This window comes from Camarhynchus parvulus, chromosome 4A (genome assembly GCF_901933205.1).
Source record: "Camarhynchus parvulus chromosome 4A, STF_HiC, whole genome shotgun sequence".
Classification (NCBI taxonomy): domain Eukaryota; kingdom Metazoa; phylum Chordata; class Aves; order Passeriformes; family Thraupidae; genus Camarhynchus; species Camarhynchus parvulus.
In genome coordinates this window covers 15,947,817-15,961,186 of record NC_044600.1, presented here as the reverse complement: position 1 = coordinate 15,961,186, position 13,370 = coordinate 15,947,817, and the positions used below count along the sequence as shown (strand labels likewise).

The 13,370-nt window shown below is 49.6% G+C and overlaps 1 protein-coding gene across 1 annotated transcript in view; it reads left to right on the top strand.

The window, feature by feature from the left end:
• LOC115914737 (gamma-aminobutyric acid receptor subunit gamma-4) overlaps positions 1–10,546 on the top strand; it is a 35,839-nt gene extending 25,293 nt beyond the window's left edge. Inside the window, exons 4-9 of the mRNA XM_030967445.1 lie at positions 1,226–1,446; positions 1,831–1,913; positions 3,483–3,620; positions 5,051–5,203; positions 8,274–8,476; positions 9,541–10,546. Of these exons, the coding sequence (XP_030823305.1) occupies positions 1,226–1,446; positions 1,831–1,913; positions 3,483–3,620; positions 5,051–5,203; positions 8,274–8,476; positions 9,541–9,834 (1,092 nt within the window). The 3' untranslated portion in view covers positions 9,835–10,546. The remainder of the gene's footprint in view (positions 1–1,225; positions 1,447–1,830; positions 1,914–3,482; positions 3,621–5,050; positions 5,204–8,273; positions 8,477–9,540) is intronic.
• The last annotated feature ends 2,824 nt before the right edge of the window (positions 10,547–13,370 follow it).

Here is a 13,370-nt window from a genome sequence, read left to right as displayed (position 1 = left end):
CTTCTCAGGCAGGCTGAAAAAGAGTTTAAGGAGCAAACTGAGCTGCAGCAGCGAGCAGCAGAGTGGTGGGCTAATGGTGTGGGCTACTGCCAGTCCAACCCAGGCAGGAGCTGCCTCTCAGATCTGCCAGTTATCCAAAGCTAGGACACACTCTCTTACCAAAACTGGAGGTCCTTATTATAGTGGAAAATCTCTTTTCTGTCAGTGAAAGACTCAGGATTTTTAAATTGTTTTCACCCTGAGCTGGGACCATGCAGGCCCGGCTTTCTTTTCTAATCTCCAGCAAGGGGTATCCACCCAAGGACCCAGAGTGCTCTGAGTTTTCAGATGAACCCTTTGCAGTGTAAATCCTGTAGCAAGGGGTGGATTGTCACTAGATTTATGCACAGCACTACTGTTGCTCTCTGTACAAATGAGGTGTGTGGAACAGGGCTGGGCTGTACCCCAGTAAATAACAAAAAGAGCTGTCTGCTTGCCTTCCCTGCTCAGCTGGGGAGCAGCTTTCCCTGCCTGTGATTGAAAGGGGGAGCTGAACTTAAGGCTGGATTCAGCCAACGTCCACGTGCCCCTTCACGCTTAAAATAAGTATTGAGTTGTCTGCCAAGAGGAAGCCCAAGGTCTTGTTTGTATGGTCCTGCTTTTCCAGGCAAGGGCCAGGCCCAGCCCAGCATTGAACACAGAGTCTTTGGCTCTTCCTGAGTGTACCATGGTGTAGCAATGCTGTGAGGGCTAATTAATTACTTCATTATACTATATTATTCTATACATCTAAAACTGAATCTGCCAAGCACTCAACCCTGCACACAACTGCCCAGAATCTGGTGACTGTCAGTGACAGTCCCAACACACACACACCTGGCCCTGACAGGGCAAGGAAACAAAACTCCATCGCTCTTGGTAAACAATCTCCATTCTACTTTGGCACAAACACAGGCACAGCAAATGAGATAAGAATTGTGTTTTCTTTCTCTGAGGTTCAGAGAATGTGAATCCTAGAAATATTCTTGGGAAGAATTCTGCCTTGCTTTTCTCTGTGAAGAGAAATGTGGGGCTGCACCATGGATGTCCTGGCCGGGAGCTACTGGCGAGCCTGGAAAGGTGGCAGAGGCCACCAACACCTGCTCCCAGACTGAGAACAGAAATGTTCTGCCTGCAGACCAGAGAAGCAGGCTCTGCTTGGCCTGAATCCCTCTCAGAACATCCCATTCTTCCCTGTCCTTCCCAGGAATACACCATTGACATCTTCTTTGCCCAGACGTGGTACGACCGGCGCCTGCGGTTCAACAGCACGCTGAAGGCTCTGACCCTGAACACCAACATGGTGAGCCGCATCTGGATCCCTGACACCTTCTTCAGGAACTCCAAACGGGCTGATTCCCACTGGATAACCACTCCCAATCAGCTCCTGCGCATCTGGAATGATGGAAAAGTGCTCTACACTCTCAGGTACATCCAGCAGGCTCTGGTCTGATGACAAAGAGATGGTCAAGTGGTTCCCTAAACTAAAATCCTTTAAAATGTTGACTTAGTCAGTCCAGCTGTTTTATTCTGTTAATAAACATTTGGCTCTTTGTTCCCATAACTTTTCACTTTCATAAACGGATCTGAAAAGTTGACTATACAGAAGGGCTTTTTGAAGGTGAAATTTACATGTTCCTCACCTTGAAAATATCCAAACATGTATTTTTGGTTTGGAATGTTCCTGCAAACAGACTGATCTTCAGCAAATTAGTTCTCGAGGAAGTGAGAATGCCTCTGTCACATTTAGGTGCTGGAATCAAACCATCTTCACCAGCTCAAAATCTCTTTCTCTCTCTCCCCCTGTCTCAGGCTGACAATTGAGGCTGAATGTCTGCTCCAGCTGCAGAATTTCCCAATGGACACTCACTCCTGCCCTTTGGTTTTTTCCAGTTGTGAGTATACATATTTCAAAGATAGCTTTAGAAGGCGAGCAGAGGAACCTCAGTGGAGTAATACTTCTCTGGGGAAGCCACCCTCCCTTTTATAAAGCTACATTTTTTCGCCTAATTCCTATGGCACCCTTCCTGAGCCATTACCCTTCATGGCCTGAAGCATCTCCCACTCCTGGGCTAGCAGAGGTCATCAGGAACAGATTCACAACATCTCTGAGTTTCTCCTTAATTTGGGTGGATGGTTGGAGGAGATTATTTCACTGACTTTCTGGTCACTCCAGACAGAACATGGATGTATTTTGGTGGACAAATGGCACCCGTCCTGCCTTGCATCTTCTCGCACTCTCTGAGTGAGGTCTGAAAACATTCTGCTCCAAAGGAGGGTTACTCAGGCCTCTCCTCTCAGGCACTACTCATCCAGACTCTTCAGCAGAGAAGGCTTCTGATGTTATCACATCTCCTCTGGTAATTTTGCAGGAAGCCTTTCTGCACCAAGAGATCCCTGTCCTCGTGCGTGGGTGGGAAATGTGATTTAATCATCTGAGCTCGGGTTCTCCTGCTTCCCCTGCCACTGAAGAGATGCAGCTCAGAGCTCTGAGGTGCTTCAGAAGGAGGCAGCATGCTGAGGAGATCTCATCCCTTCATCTCCCACCACCCCTCATCTTTGCTAATTAGTGCTGCATGCCGTACATGCTTGATAATTAGAAACACACTGTTAGTTAGCTGCCAAGCTCTTACTCCATCCTCCTCACAGGGACTTTCTCTCAGGTCCCAGCTTCATTGCAGGCTTGTTTCTTTAACAAGAAAGCCAGAGGCAGGAGAAGCTGTGCTGCAGCCTGCAGGGCCAGGGTTTCTTCTCCATGGAGAGTGCATCCCTTCTTTTCCATAGATCAGCTGCCAGGGCAAGAGGTACAGGGAGCATACAGAGCAGCCAGAGCCATGCTGGCAGCTTTGTACTCCTGGTGTACTCATGGCTGGGATGGCACCCATGAGGTGCCAGCTGCCCCAGGGAGATCAAACCCTTAAAGATTTCAGGCTGGTGGAGTCACAGAATCATAGAGAAGTTGGGGCTGGAAGGGGCCTTTGGAGGTCTTCTAGAACAGCCCCACTGGCAGGCAGCATCACCTAGAGCAGGTTACACAGGAATGCAGCCAGGTGGGGTTTGAATCCGGAGTTTTGACTCCAGAATCATGGGAGGGAGACTCCACAATCTCCCTGGGCACACTGTTCCATTGCTCTGCCACCCCCAATCGAGTTCTTCCCCAACCAGCAGAGTCCTCTTGGACCAACCCACATCTTATTCCCAGCAGTGCAGTCCTTAGAAAGGCTGTGTCTGGCAGTGCCTTGTTTCTGGCAGTGCCTTCTCCATCCCCAGGATCTGAAGCAGCCCAGAGGGGAGGTTCAGCCCCTACTCCCATTCCATGTGGGAATGCCTCAGGGGATTTAAACAAAAGGCACCAGAAACACCTGCTCTTTGCAGGGCTGCTCTTTGCAGGGCAGCTCTGGCAGTCAGGGGGGTGCCCAGGGTGAGGGTAGATGGCATTGTGTTGCTCTGATGGCTTTTCCCAGATGGATACCCTCGGGAGGAGATCGTCTATCGCTGGAGACGCTACTCCATCGAGGTGTCTGACCAGCGCACCTGGAGGCTCTACCAGTTCGACTTCACGGGGCTGAGGAACACCTCAGAAGTCCTCAGGACTGGGGCAGGTGAGGCAAGGGGAGGCAGCCCACAGGAGCACCACTGTGGTGTGCTTTGGTGGGAGGCAAAGCAGTGGGGAAGGGAGGTTACAACAGCACGGTCAGAGAAAAAAGCTAAAAATTAAAAGATGGAGCTTGGCTTGAGGGAGCAGAAGTGATAGGGATGAAGGGTGCGAGGAGAAACCAGAACCACTGACATCTGTGAACACTGGGGTGACAACGCTGATGTGAATGAAGCTATCCCTAACTGAAGGGTCAGGAGGGAGAGGAGAGGGAGCTTAAATCCCCTCTTGTTGCAGTGTGTGCATGCTGTGTAATCTCTGGGTGATGCTTATGATTAGAACAGGGCTGGAGAAACCAGAACTTGCAGGCCTCAATCTTTCCTTCTGTAAACTCCTGTCAGGCTGATGAACACCTGAACTGTGCTTTAAGAGACAGGGACAAGGCTGCATGTGTGAAGAAACTAAATAATGGAAGCCCTTCAGCTCCTCCTCCTCCTCCTCATAATAGCTCACATCCCCTTTCCTTCCCACAGCCAACTGAGGGAAGCCTCTGGATTGCTGAAGGTGGGCTGAGCTCATACTTTTCAGCCCTCTGGAACAGCCAGGAGCTTCTCCCACTCTGCAGGAAGCTGCTGCTCTCAGCAGTGGCAGCCAGGGTAGAAAGGCAGCACAGACTGGGACAAGAAGTGAAAGTGTCTTGAATGCACCAGTGGCCCTCTGATGTTTGTAATTCTTTTTTTTTTGGTAATTGCTTGCAAGCTACATCTTAACCCCAGAGCTGTCAGGTGACTTTTTTTTCCAATACTCACTGTGAGCCTCTGAAAAAAGGAAGAGCCACCACTGTAAATTGCCAAATGAGCAATTAGGATGTACAGCACCACATGCCTTTTCCAGAGGCAGGAGCAGGCTCTCAGTGGAAGTGATTGAAGGACACCTCCTTTGTCACAGCTCAGGTAGTTCGTTAGCAAGCCAGCCCATGCAGCCTGTTACAGCCAAAGAGCTTCTATAGAAAAGAAACCCTTGCAGCAATCAGCTGAAGATAATTGCTCCCTGCAGTTCCTTCCCTGAAACTTTCCCAGACTGTGTGCTTTTCACTGTCCTTAGCCAGGCCACTATGAATGCAGCTTGGTGGCCATATGGACAGCCAGGCAAACAGCCAGCTGGGCAACCACAAAGTCAGCTCCTCAGTTAGTCACAAAGGCAGCTACAGAGCCAGCCATGTAGCCACAGAATCCACTAGCAACAAAACCAGAGAGTCACCCAACCTGCTCAGCCAGCCATGCGAAGTTAACAGTCTGGGCAGCTACAAAACCAGATGGACAGGCACTTGAAGCAATAAAAAAGCCTCACCAGAAACTCCAGATTCTGAAACTTTGCTGATTTTTCTGCTCCAGGAAGCCTCATGTTGTGATGCCAATGTCTGTTGCTTTTTCCTAGGGGAGTACATGGTGATGACAGTTTCTTTTGACCTAAGCAGACGTATGGGTTACTTTGCCATTCAGACCTACATTCCCTGCATCCTGACTGTTGTTCTTTCCTGGGTTTCCTTCTGGATCAAGAGAGACTCTACACCAGCCAGGACATCTCTGGGTAAGAGACAGGATGATGCATGTCTGAAGCTTGTCAAACCCTGCCAGGCAAGGAGACTGGCAGTGTTGGACTACAAAATCTCCTGAAGCACTTGCCATTTTCTGACATTTTTGAGCTTACCAGAGAATACTCCACCCCTTCAGCTTCCTGTGTGTGACATTCCATAGCTCAACCAAATCTCCAGCTGTACTGGCATGGGCTGTGTGATTATCTCAGGAGAGCACCTCACTCGTATGGTTTCATCTGAAACCCAAGCACAGCCTTTTTTGTGGGAAATCTAGGACTTTTGAACAATTAATATTACTAAGTAGAAGCTGTTTATTGTCTACATCATACATATATTTATAGATTTTATAAACTACTAAGTGCACACTTTTTGATTGGTGCTTTTGTCTTGTTCTCTCACTTTCTGTTTGTGTTTCTTGGAGTATATGATTGGTTACAGTCTAGGTGTTTTATAGTCTTCTGTTATCTAGTTCTTGTGGTCTTGGTATTTGGTTTCTCAGCCTCTTCTTTCTTAATTTAGCACAATTTTTGTTCTAATAGTCTTGATGAATTCTTGAGGTTTTGATGACAAACTTAAAAGTAGGTGAGCTGGTGCACACTATGGCCTAACCCTTGCAAACGCATTGCAACACTTTTCCAAGCTGACAATGGGATATTCTCATGCACCAAAAGGGGGAGAAAGGGGCTGAGCTGTGGCATTGCAGTGCTGCCCAAAGGGCTCCTGTCATGCACATTTTCCACATTTCCTCACAACTTCTCAGGGCTTCTGTGCAGGGCTGCTGACAGGAAGGTTGTAGGGTTAATGGGCAAAGTTGCTTGGCTGCATCCACAGGGCCCCAGGCTCTGGCAGGAGCTGGGAGCCCTGTAGGTAAAACCTCTTTCTGTCAGTCACCCCACAGGACCCAGGGAGTGACAACAGCTCTGCCTATTGTTGAGATTTTCTCAGCAAACTGCAGTGGCTCCTTGAGGCAGGAGAAACGCTTCTGTTGATTGAATGCTGCTCTGATGGGTGCTGGGGACATCTTTGCAGTTTTCAGTAGGTTTTGGCTGTATCTGCATTTTGCAGCAAGCTGTGATTCCCAGTGCTGTCCTTCCTATCAGCCCTGCTGACTTTGCCTTTAATTGGAGGCAGCATTCCCAGCCCTGCCTGCAGGTCTCTGTGGGGATGGAGAGGAGAGGAGGGGCCATCAGCTATTCAGAGCCCATCCATGATGGCCATGTCTCCCCACCTCCCTCTCTAAATTAATTAATTTGGTGCCCCTGGAGGGAGGAGGAGGAGGAGGGTGTCATTTCCAATGAAGGTGAGGGTGTGCTGTAGTCTGTGGCTGGTAAAGCAGTGAACAGCAAGAGGAAAATGTGCACAGCTCTAGTGACTGTCTCACAAACAAAGGCAGGTTTCCCCAGGAGAGGGGCCCCTCTCCATGGGAAGGGACTACAGCCCATGAAGAATAATGCATTCTCTCCACAGCCCCTGTTGTACTTTACACAAATGATCCCCAGCACATTTTGAGCCTGCCAGCCTGCATCAGGGAGATGTAAACTGGACCAGTTCCACTGGCACTGCAAAAACTTGGGAAGTCACATCACATCTGCTATTGCAAGTACAGCAGGAAAACATGGAAATCTTTTGCCATGCTCTCCCCCAGAGCCACTGAGGTGCCCTCAGGAAATGGTGGCAGGTGGATTTAGGTGGGTGCTAGAGAAGGTGGAACAGGTGGACTTCCTGCTTCTTCCCCACATCCTGAAAATCAGTGGATGAGATCACAGGAGCAGCTCCTGTAGCTGATCCTTTGTTGGCTCCTGACACTTCATCTCTGGAAGCAGAAACGTGAGCACTGCTGCTCCTGCAAAAACGATTCCAAGACCCACTCATGTCAAAAGAAATTCCTTATCACCTCCTACACACTTGCCCTCTGCATCAAGGGATGGATAGATTGTGAAGAGCTGTCTCTGAAGAATAGCCAGGAGCAGACTGGAAATTTATGGAATCAGACCAAGGCAATAAAGGGAACCCTGTGGTTGGTATCTACTGCAGGGCAGCCTGATGAGCAGGGAGCAGAACAGCACTGGCAGATTTTTCAGGACATTTTCCAAAGAGCACAAAGGCTCTCAATCCCCAGGTGTAAGAAATCAGGAAAGGAAGGCAAGAGACCAGCATGGATGTATCAAGAGCTTCTGGTCAGACTAAAGGGTGAGAAGGAAACACACAGGCAGTGGAAGCAGGGCCAGGTATCCTGGAAGGAGTACAGGGACACTGCCAGTTGTGTAGGGATGGGGCTAGGGATGCAGAGGATACTAACACAGGCTTCTCCAGGTTTGTCAGCCAGAAAAGGAAGGTCAAAGCAAGTTGAATACAGCTGGCAAACTGGTAAAAATGGATGAGAAGGAGGCTGAGGTACTTTTTTGCTTCAGTCTCCACTGGCAGCCTCTCTCCCCACATTCCACAGTGGGTGGACTGCAAGAGAGGGACTGGAGCAGCAAAGTCCCTCTCACTGCAAGAGAAAATCAGCTTTGAGACCACCTGAAGAACCTGAACATCCATAAATCTATGGGACCTGACAAGATACATCCCAGTGCATAGCTGATGTGGTTTCCAAGCCACTCTCTGTGACACTTGAAAAGTCATGGTAGTAACCAGAAAAGGGGAAATATTGCACCCATTTTTTCAAAGGGTGGAAAGGAGGACCCCAGGATCTACAGACCTGTCAGCCTCCCCTCTGGGCCTGGGAAGATTGTGGATCCTTCTAGAAGCTGTGCTGAGGCACATGGAGGACAGGAGGTGAAGGCAAGCCCTGCCTGACCAACCCAGCCTCGTGCAGAGTCTGATTTTCCCACTCATTTACCAGTCCACACTGATGGTCTGTGTGATACCTGAGTTTTGAACATCATTCTTTTTCATAGAGCATTGTCAGAGGGTTCCTCAAGACCAGAGTCTGGCTGAGCAGAGCCAAAATGGGACCAGGCAACCAGAGCAGAGGGAAAATGGGGCTGTTTTGAGGGGTGGATGCTTGTAGAAGACAGCTGTACTCCTTGTCAGTACTCAGCCAGCTGTTTTCTGTCTCAGGTATCACGACTGTGCTCACCATGACCACCCTGAGCACCATCTCCCGCAAGCACCTGCCCCGTGTTTCCTACATCACTGCCATGGACCTCTTTGTCTCCGTGTGCTTCATCTTCGTCTTCGCCGCTCTCATGGAGTACGCCACGCTCAACTACCTGGTGGGAAACAAGAAACCCCTGGAGCATAGCCACAGGAAAGCCAGGCTGGTAGGTCAGAGGGGCCAGCAGGGGTGGGTGCTGCTACAACCCCAAGCTATTTAAAAATACCCTTCCTGAGCCTGCACTGGAAACCGCTGATGTGGTTTAGGGCCTGACCCATACTGAGTTCACCCAGTGAGTCTGAGAGTGAGACACAACCAGAAAAAGCAGCTGAGGCTCCCTTAAAACAAGGAAGCTCCTGTCGGAGCCAGGTATGCTGTGCCCTCTTCAGAATTGCTGGAGAGCTCATCAGAACAGTTTAGAATGACTCACATGACTGAATGTAAATGACACTCTAAGACACCTGTATCAGTTTGGTCTCTGGATTACAGAGGTATCTCCGGTCACAGAGATGCAGAAACTGACTTTTCTTTGTGTCTTCTCCTGAGTGTGAGGATAGTGAGCCCATGGTGGTCATCATTCTCTTCATCCTCATCCTCTGTCATGAGATCTGCCCTAGCTCATGGCAGGTATTTCTGGCACATGAACTGAAAGAGGCCTCTGACCTGGGGCAGAACTGGAACAAAAACAGACGTATCTGTTCTGGGCCAGCTCATTTCCCAGCACATCCCCCATATCACTGATATCCCATCACCCTCATATCCCAGGGTGGACAGAGCTCTTCCATGAGGCTCCTGACGGGCCAGGAGGAATCATACACAGCTTTTCTCCAGTAACAGGCAGCAACCAGCAGACACATCTGGGCTGTGTGCTGCATCTCCAGAGACAGCTGAGCTCAGGGGAATGAGGGAAGAGGCCAGAACAGATCGAACAGGTCGTGTTCCTGCACTATTACTGGCACAGATGGGCAATCAGTGCAGTCAGACCTTTGCTGAGTAGGGCCGTGCCCTGAGGTGCCAGGGAGAACACTCACAGTCATGCAGGGAGCTGCCAGCTCCCCAAACGTGGTGATTCACAGCCAGGTGCAGAGACTGGGGATGATCAGTCATCCCCCTCCGCTGAACTGCACCCATGGTGATCTGATCGGTTGCCAGCTGGGCGGGGGTTGGTGTCCAGGACACATTTTGCTGCCTTTTCCTCCCCTTTAACCCACCTGCCTGTCCCCCTCACAGCCGCCTGCGGGCGCACAGGTGATGCCAACCTTCACCGCCATCAACATCAACCACATCATGCACTGGCCCCCGGAGATAGAGGAGGATGAGGATGACGAGCCCGGCTCCCCGTGCCTGGAGGGGAAGGAGTGTGAGAGGTTCTTCTGCTGCATCGAGGACTGTCAGACGGGGATGTGGCGGGAGGGGCGGGTCCGCATCCACATATCCCGCCTGGACTCCTACTCCCGCGTCTTCTTCCCCACCGCCTTCCTGCTCTTCAACATCGTCTACTGGATTGCCTATCTCTATCTCTAGCCCTCCTTTGTCCTCAGCTGGAACGGGCAGGGCACCAGCGAGAGGGGCTTCTCGAGGGGCATAGAGAACAGCATCTCTCCTGTTGTAGTCAGCTGTCAGTCTGAGCACCCCGACCTGGTGATTCCCTCTCCCTGCTCTCTCATCTCTTCTGAGAAGAACCAAACAGCTTTTTTTTTTAGCCTTCTAACATATCTTTTTAGAGAATCTACCCTTCCCCAGACAGCCCTCTCTCCAACACCACCAGCATTGTACTCCTTGTAAAATTACCCAAAAAACATCCTATTCCCATCTCAAGCATTAGGGATTTTGTCAAAAAAAAAAAACCAAAACCTTAATGCATTTCATTTTTCCATCCAATCCTACTCCAAAATTTCAAGGCAAGCGATGGCAAATGGAGTTTTCTGCATAGTTATTAAGACTGCAAAGGAAATGAAATACATCTTATGACTTGTGCACCACTTGCACCAGAACAGACTTTGTGGGGTGCTAGAAGCTCGGAAAGGTCAGGGGGAAATAGTGTGGACAAGGACAGCAGTGCAGCTCTCCCACAGTAGCTGGGCTTGGCTGAAACGTTTTGGGGCTGCCCAGACATCTGATGGTGGCACTGACGAGGATGGAGCTGCTGCAAGCCTCCCCCAGCTCCCCGCAGAGCATCTCTGAAGCATTCCTCACGGATCACTCCAGGACACCCTCCCACTGAGGCACTGCTCATTCCCACCCCACGGGGATGAAAAGGATGAAAAGCTGGAAGGGCCCACCTGCCTTCCTGGAGCAGGCTCTTCAGGGCCCACGGTGACATTTCTGCTGTGTGACCAGGACTCAGAGCAGGCTCTGCAGTTGGGCATAGCCAAAAGAGGGGGAAGTCCCTGTGAGAAGGGCCAGAAGAGGCCTCCTGGGCCTGTAGTGAGGCAGTTCTCTCTGGGCTGTCTCACATGGGCTGAGAATCACAGAGGGGCAGTGCTGTCCTGGCAGTGACACTCGCTGATGCCATCAGGTCTGTGCAGGGTGGTCGGTGCCAGCCTGAGGAAGGGGTGTAGGAAAGGGAACACACAGCTTCCAGTGCATTCCTGCTGCTCAGATGTGTTCCCTTCTTTTTTTTTTTTTTCATAATTGCATAAAACAGGAGTTTTCACTCTAACTGGATGGCTCCTCCCAGTTGCCATCATCACTTGGCCTGTTTCCTCATAAAATCAGGAAATGGAGTGAGCTGTCCTTGATGGATTTTAAGAAGGACAAGCGTAGTGAGATGGTCCCACCTTAAAGAGATGGAGAAATGCATTACACAGTTTCAGCTGGGGAGAAACTGCATAACAAAGAGGAAACTGAGGCCCAAGATCCATAATGTGTCAACTGGCTGCCTCTCCATTTACACCAGCTGCTGATGTGGCCCACAGCATGATTGTGAGAAGCAGTGGGCCGTTAATAGTTACTTACTGTGTAAATTAGAAACAAAAAGATCTTTTTTTTAAAAACAGCATGTTTTAGAAAAAAATTAGGATTTAAAAGGCTTGTCAGGAGAAGGAAGCCGGCATGGCTGCAGAGGAAAAGTTAGGAAAGGCTGGCTCACAGGACAGCTAACGGGCAGGAGGTTTTAGATATTCTTGGAGAGCAATTTGGTCTGGTTTAAAGATGGATTTTGACACTGTTAAATCTGATCTGAATAATGAAGTGTCATGTTTAATTCATTCACAAATGCAGCCTTACCTGGGTTCCAGATGAACAGCTAGAGCATCTTATTAAGTATACAATAGTACAACACTCAGCTAAGTATAACCTAATGGGGTCAGACCAGCAGAGCTCTGAAAGGGGAAATTGTGCCTGTCTAACCTGTTACAGTTCTTTTAAAATACCAAGGAAGAGATAAAGGTTACTCAGAAGCATAATTTGCTTAGCTACTCCGACAGCTTTTGAAAGGGAGGAAAGAAATTGTGGCGGGCGGTTCTAACTGAGGAAATTGATTTAGCAAAAGAATTATTAAGGAGGTTCTAATTAGAGGAAATTAACTGAGGAGAGGGGGGAAAAAAGAATTGTTAAGGAGGCTCTAATTAGAGGAAATTAATGTTTTAGAGAGAAAGACACAGAGAGGGAGAAGTCTAAGAAAAGAATCAAAACAACTTGCAGACAAGGGAAGCTGCTGGGTGACAGTGCCGACTCCCAGCCAAGCTGGATGATGTTCTGCTCCCAGTAGCAAAGCGTTATTAGATGTAGCAACAGAAAAACCTCCTATGACTCAGCCCTACACCGACAGGGAGCTGGATTAAACAGGGTCCTGTGATCTCTTTGGGGAGCCAAAAGGAAAGAGCATCCTGGATGGAAAGTGGCTCGCATGCCAGGCTCTGAGTGAAGCACGTCCTCCTCGCGTTTGGGCAGTGTGGGAGGGGACGCCCTGGTGGCAAACCAGGGTCTGTGCCAGATCCCTCCCCAACAGGATGGTGGCTTGAACGGTGTGCAGGCACTGGAGGCTGCACTGAGCACAGGGAGCAAAATGGGGAAGGGAAAAATTAACAGCCCCGTGCGATAGAGCCCGAACAGCTGCAATTTGCTGCAGCTTCAAAGCTCTTGGTGAACACAAATGATTGTCATGGGCACTGGAGAACAGATCTCAGCCCTGAGAGCAGCAACTTGTTGAAATTAGACCTTTTGCAAAATCAGCCAGGAGACAAACAGGGTGTGCAAAAACTAAGAGGACAAAGTAGACTTGAAATATTGTAAGATTTCACCAAAAAAAGATAAAGCCAACACACACCTAGGTAATTGAACCAATGATGGAGGATTTGACAGAGGAAAATAGTCTAGCGTGGGCTGGAGCACAAGGAAGCTGATTACTAAGGCTGGGGAAGGAGGAGGGAGGGGGCTTTTTGGCTTAGGGAAGTCTGTGCCCATCATCCATAGCACAATAAATAAAGGCATGCACAAATTCAATCATGTTTTTAATTTTCTATAGTATCAAAAAAAGAAGAAAAAAAAAAAGGAAAGCTAAGAAAAGCCAAAAAGAAAAATCTGCCATTCTTTTGGAATGACTTTGCAAGGCTCCAGTTTCCTTATAGAATGTTTTTTTTCCAGCTATCAGGAGGGAACCCAGGGCACAGAGAAATCCAGTAGATGTGAGTTGCCCTGCTCAGCATGGCCCTGGAGTTGAGCCCCTCTGTGCCCTCCTAGGCTGGCATTAGACAGAGACCAAACCCCTGGGGCTGAGCTGTGCTGCTCTGGGCAGGGAGGACAGAGGCACCAGGGCTGCTGCAAAGCTCTCAGGTTGCTGCAAACACCTGTGTGGCTGTGCTGCCTCCTCCTCTCAGGGAGGTTTCACCATTCTCCCCTTCCCAGGAATTGGATGGAGGAGCTGTCAGCCTCACAGCCAGGTGGGCACTGGGCTTCCCTCACCTCCTGCCTCCCCTTCCCAGGGAGCAGCCAGTCCCGTTCCCACCCCTGCCGTGGTGAAGACAAACACACCCAGGGCAGCAGGACCAGGGCAGCGACCTGTCCCTGTGTGCTGGGCATGGTGAGGCCACTCCTCAGCTCCTCAGGTCAGTTTTGGA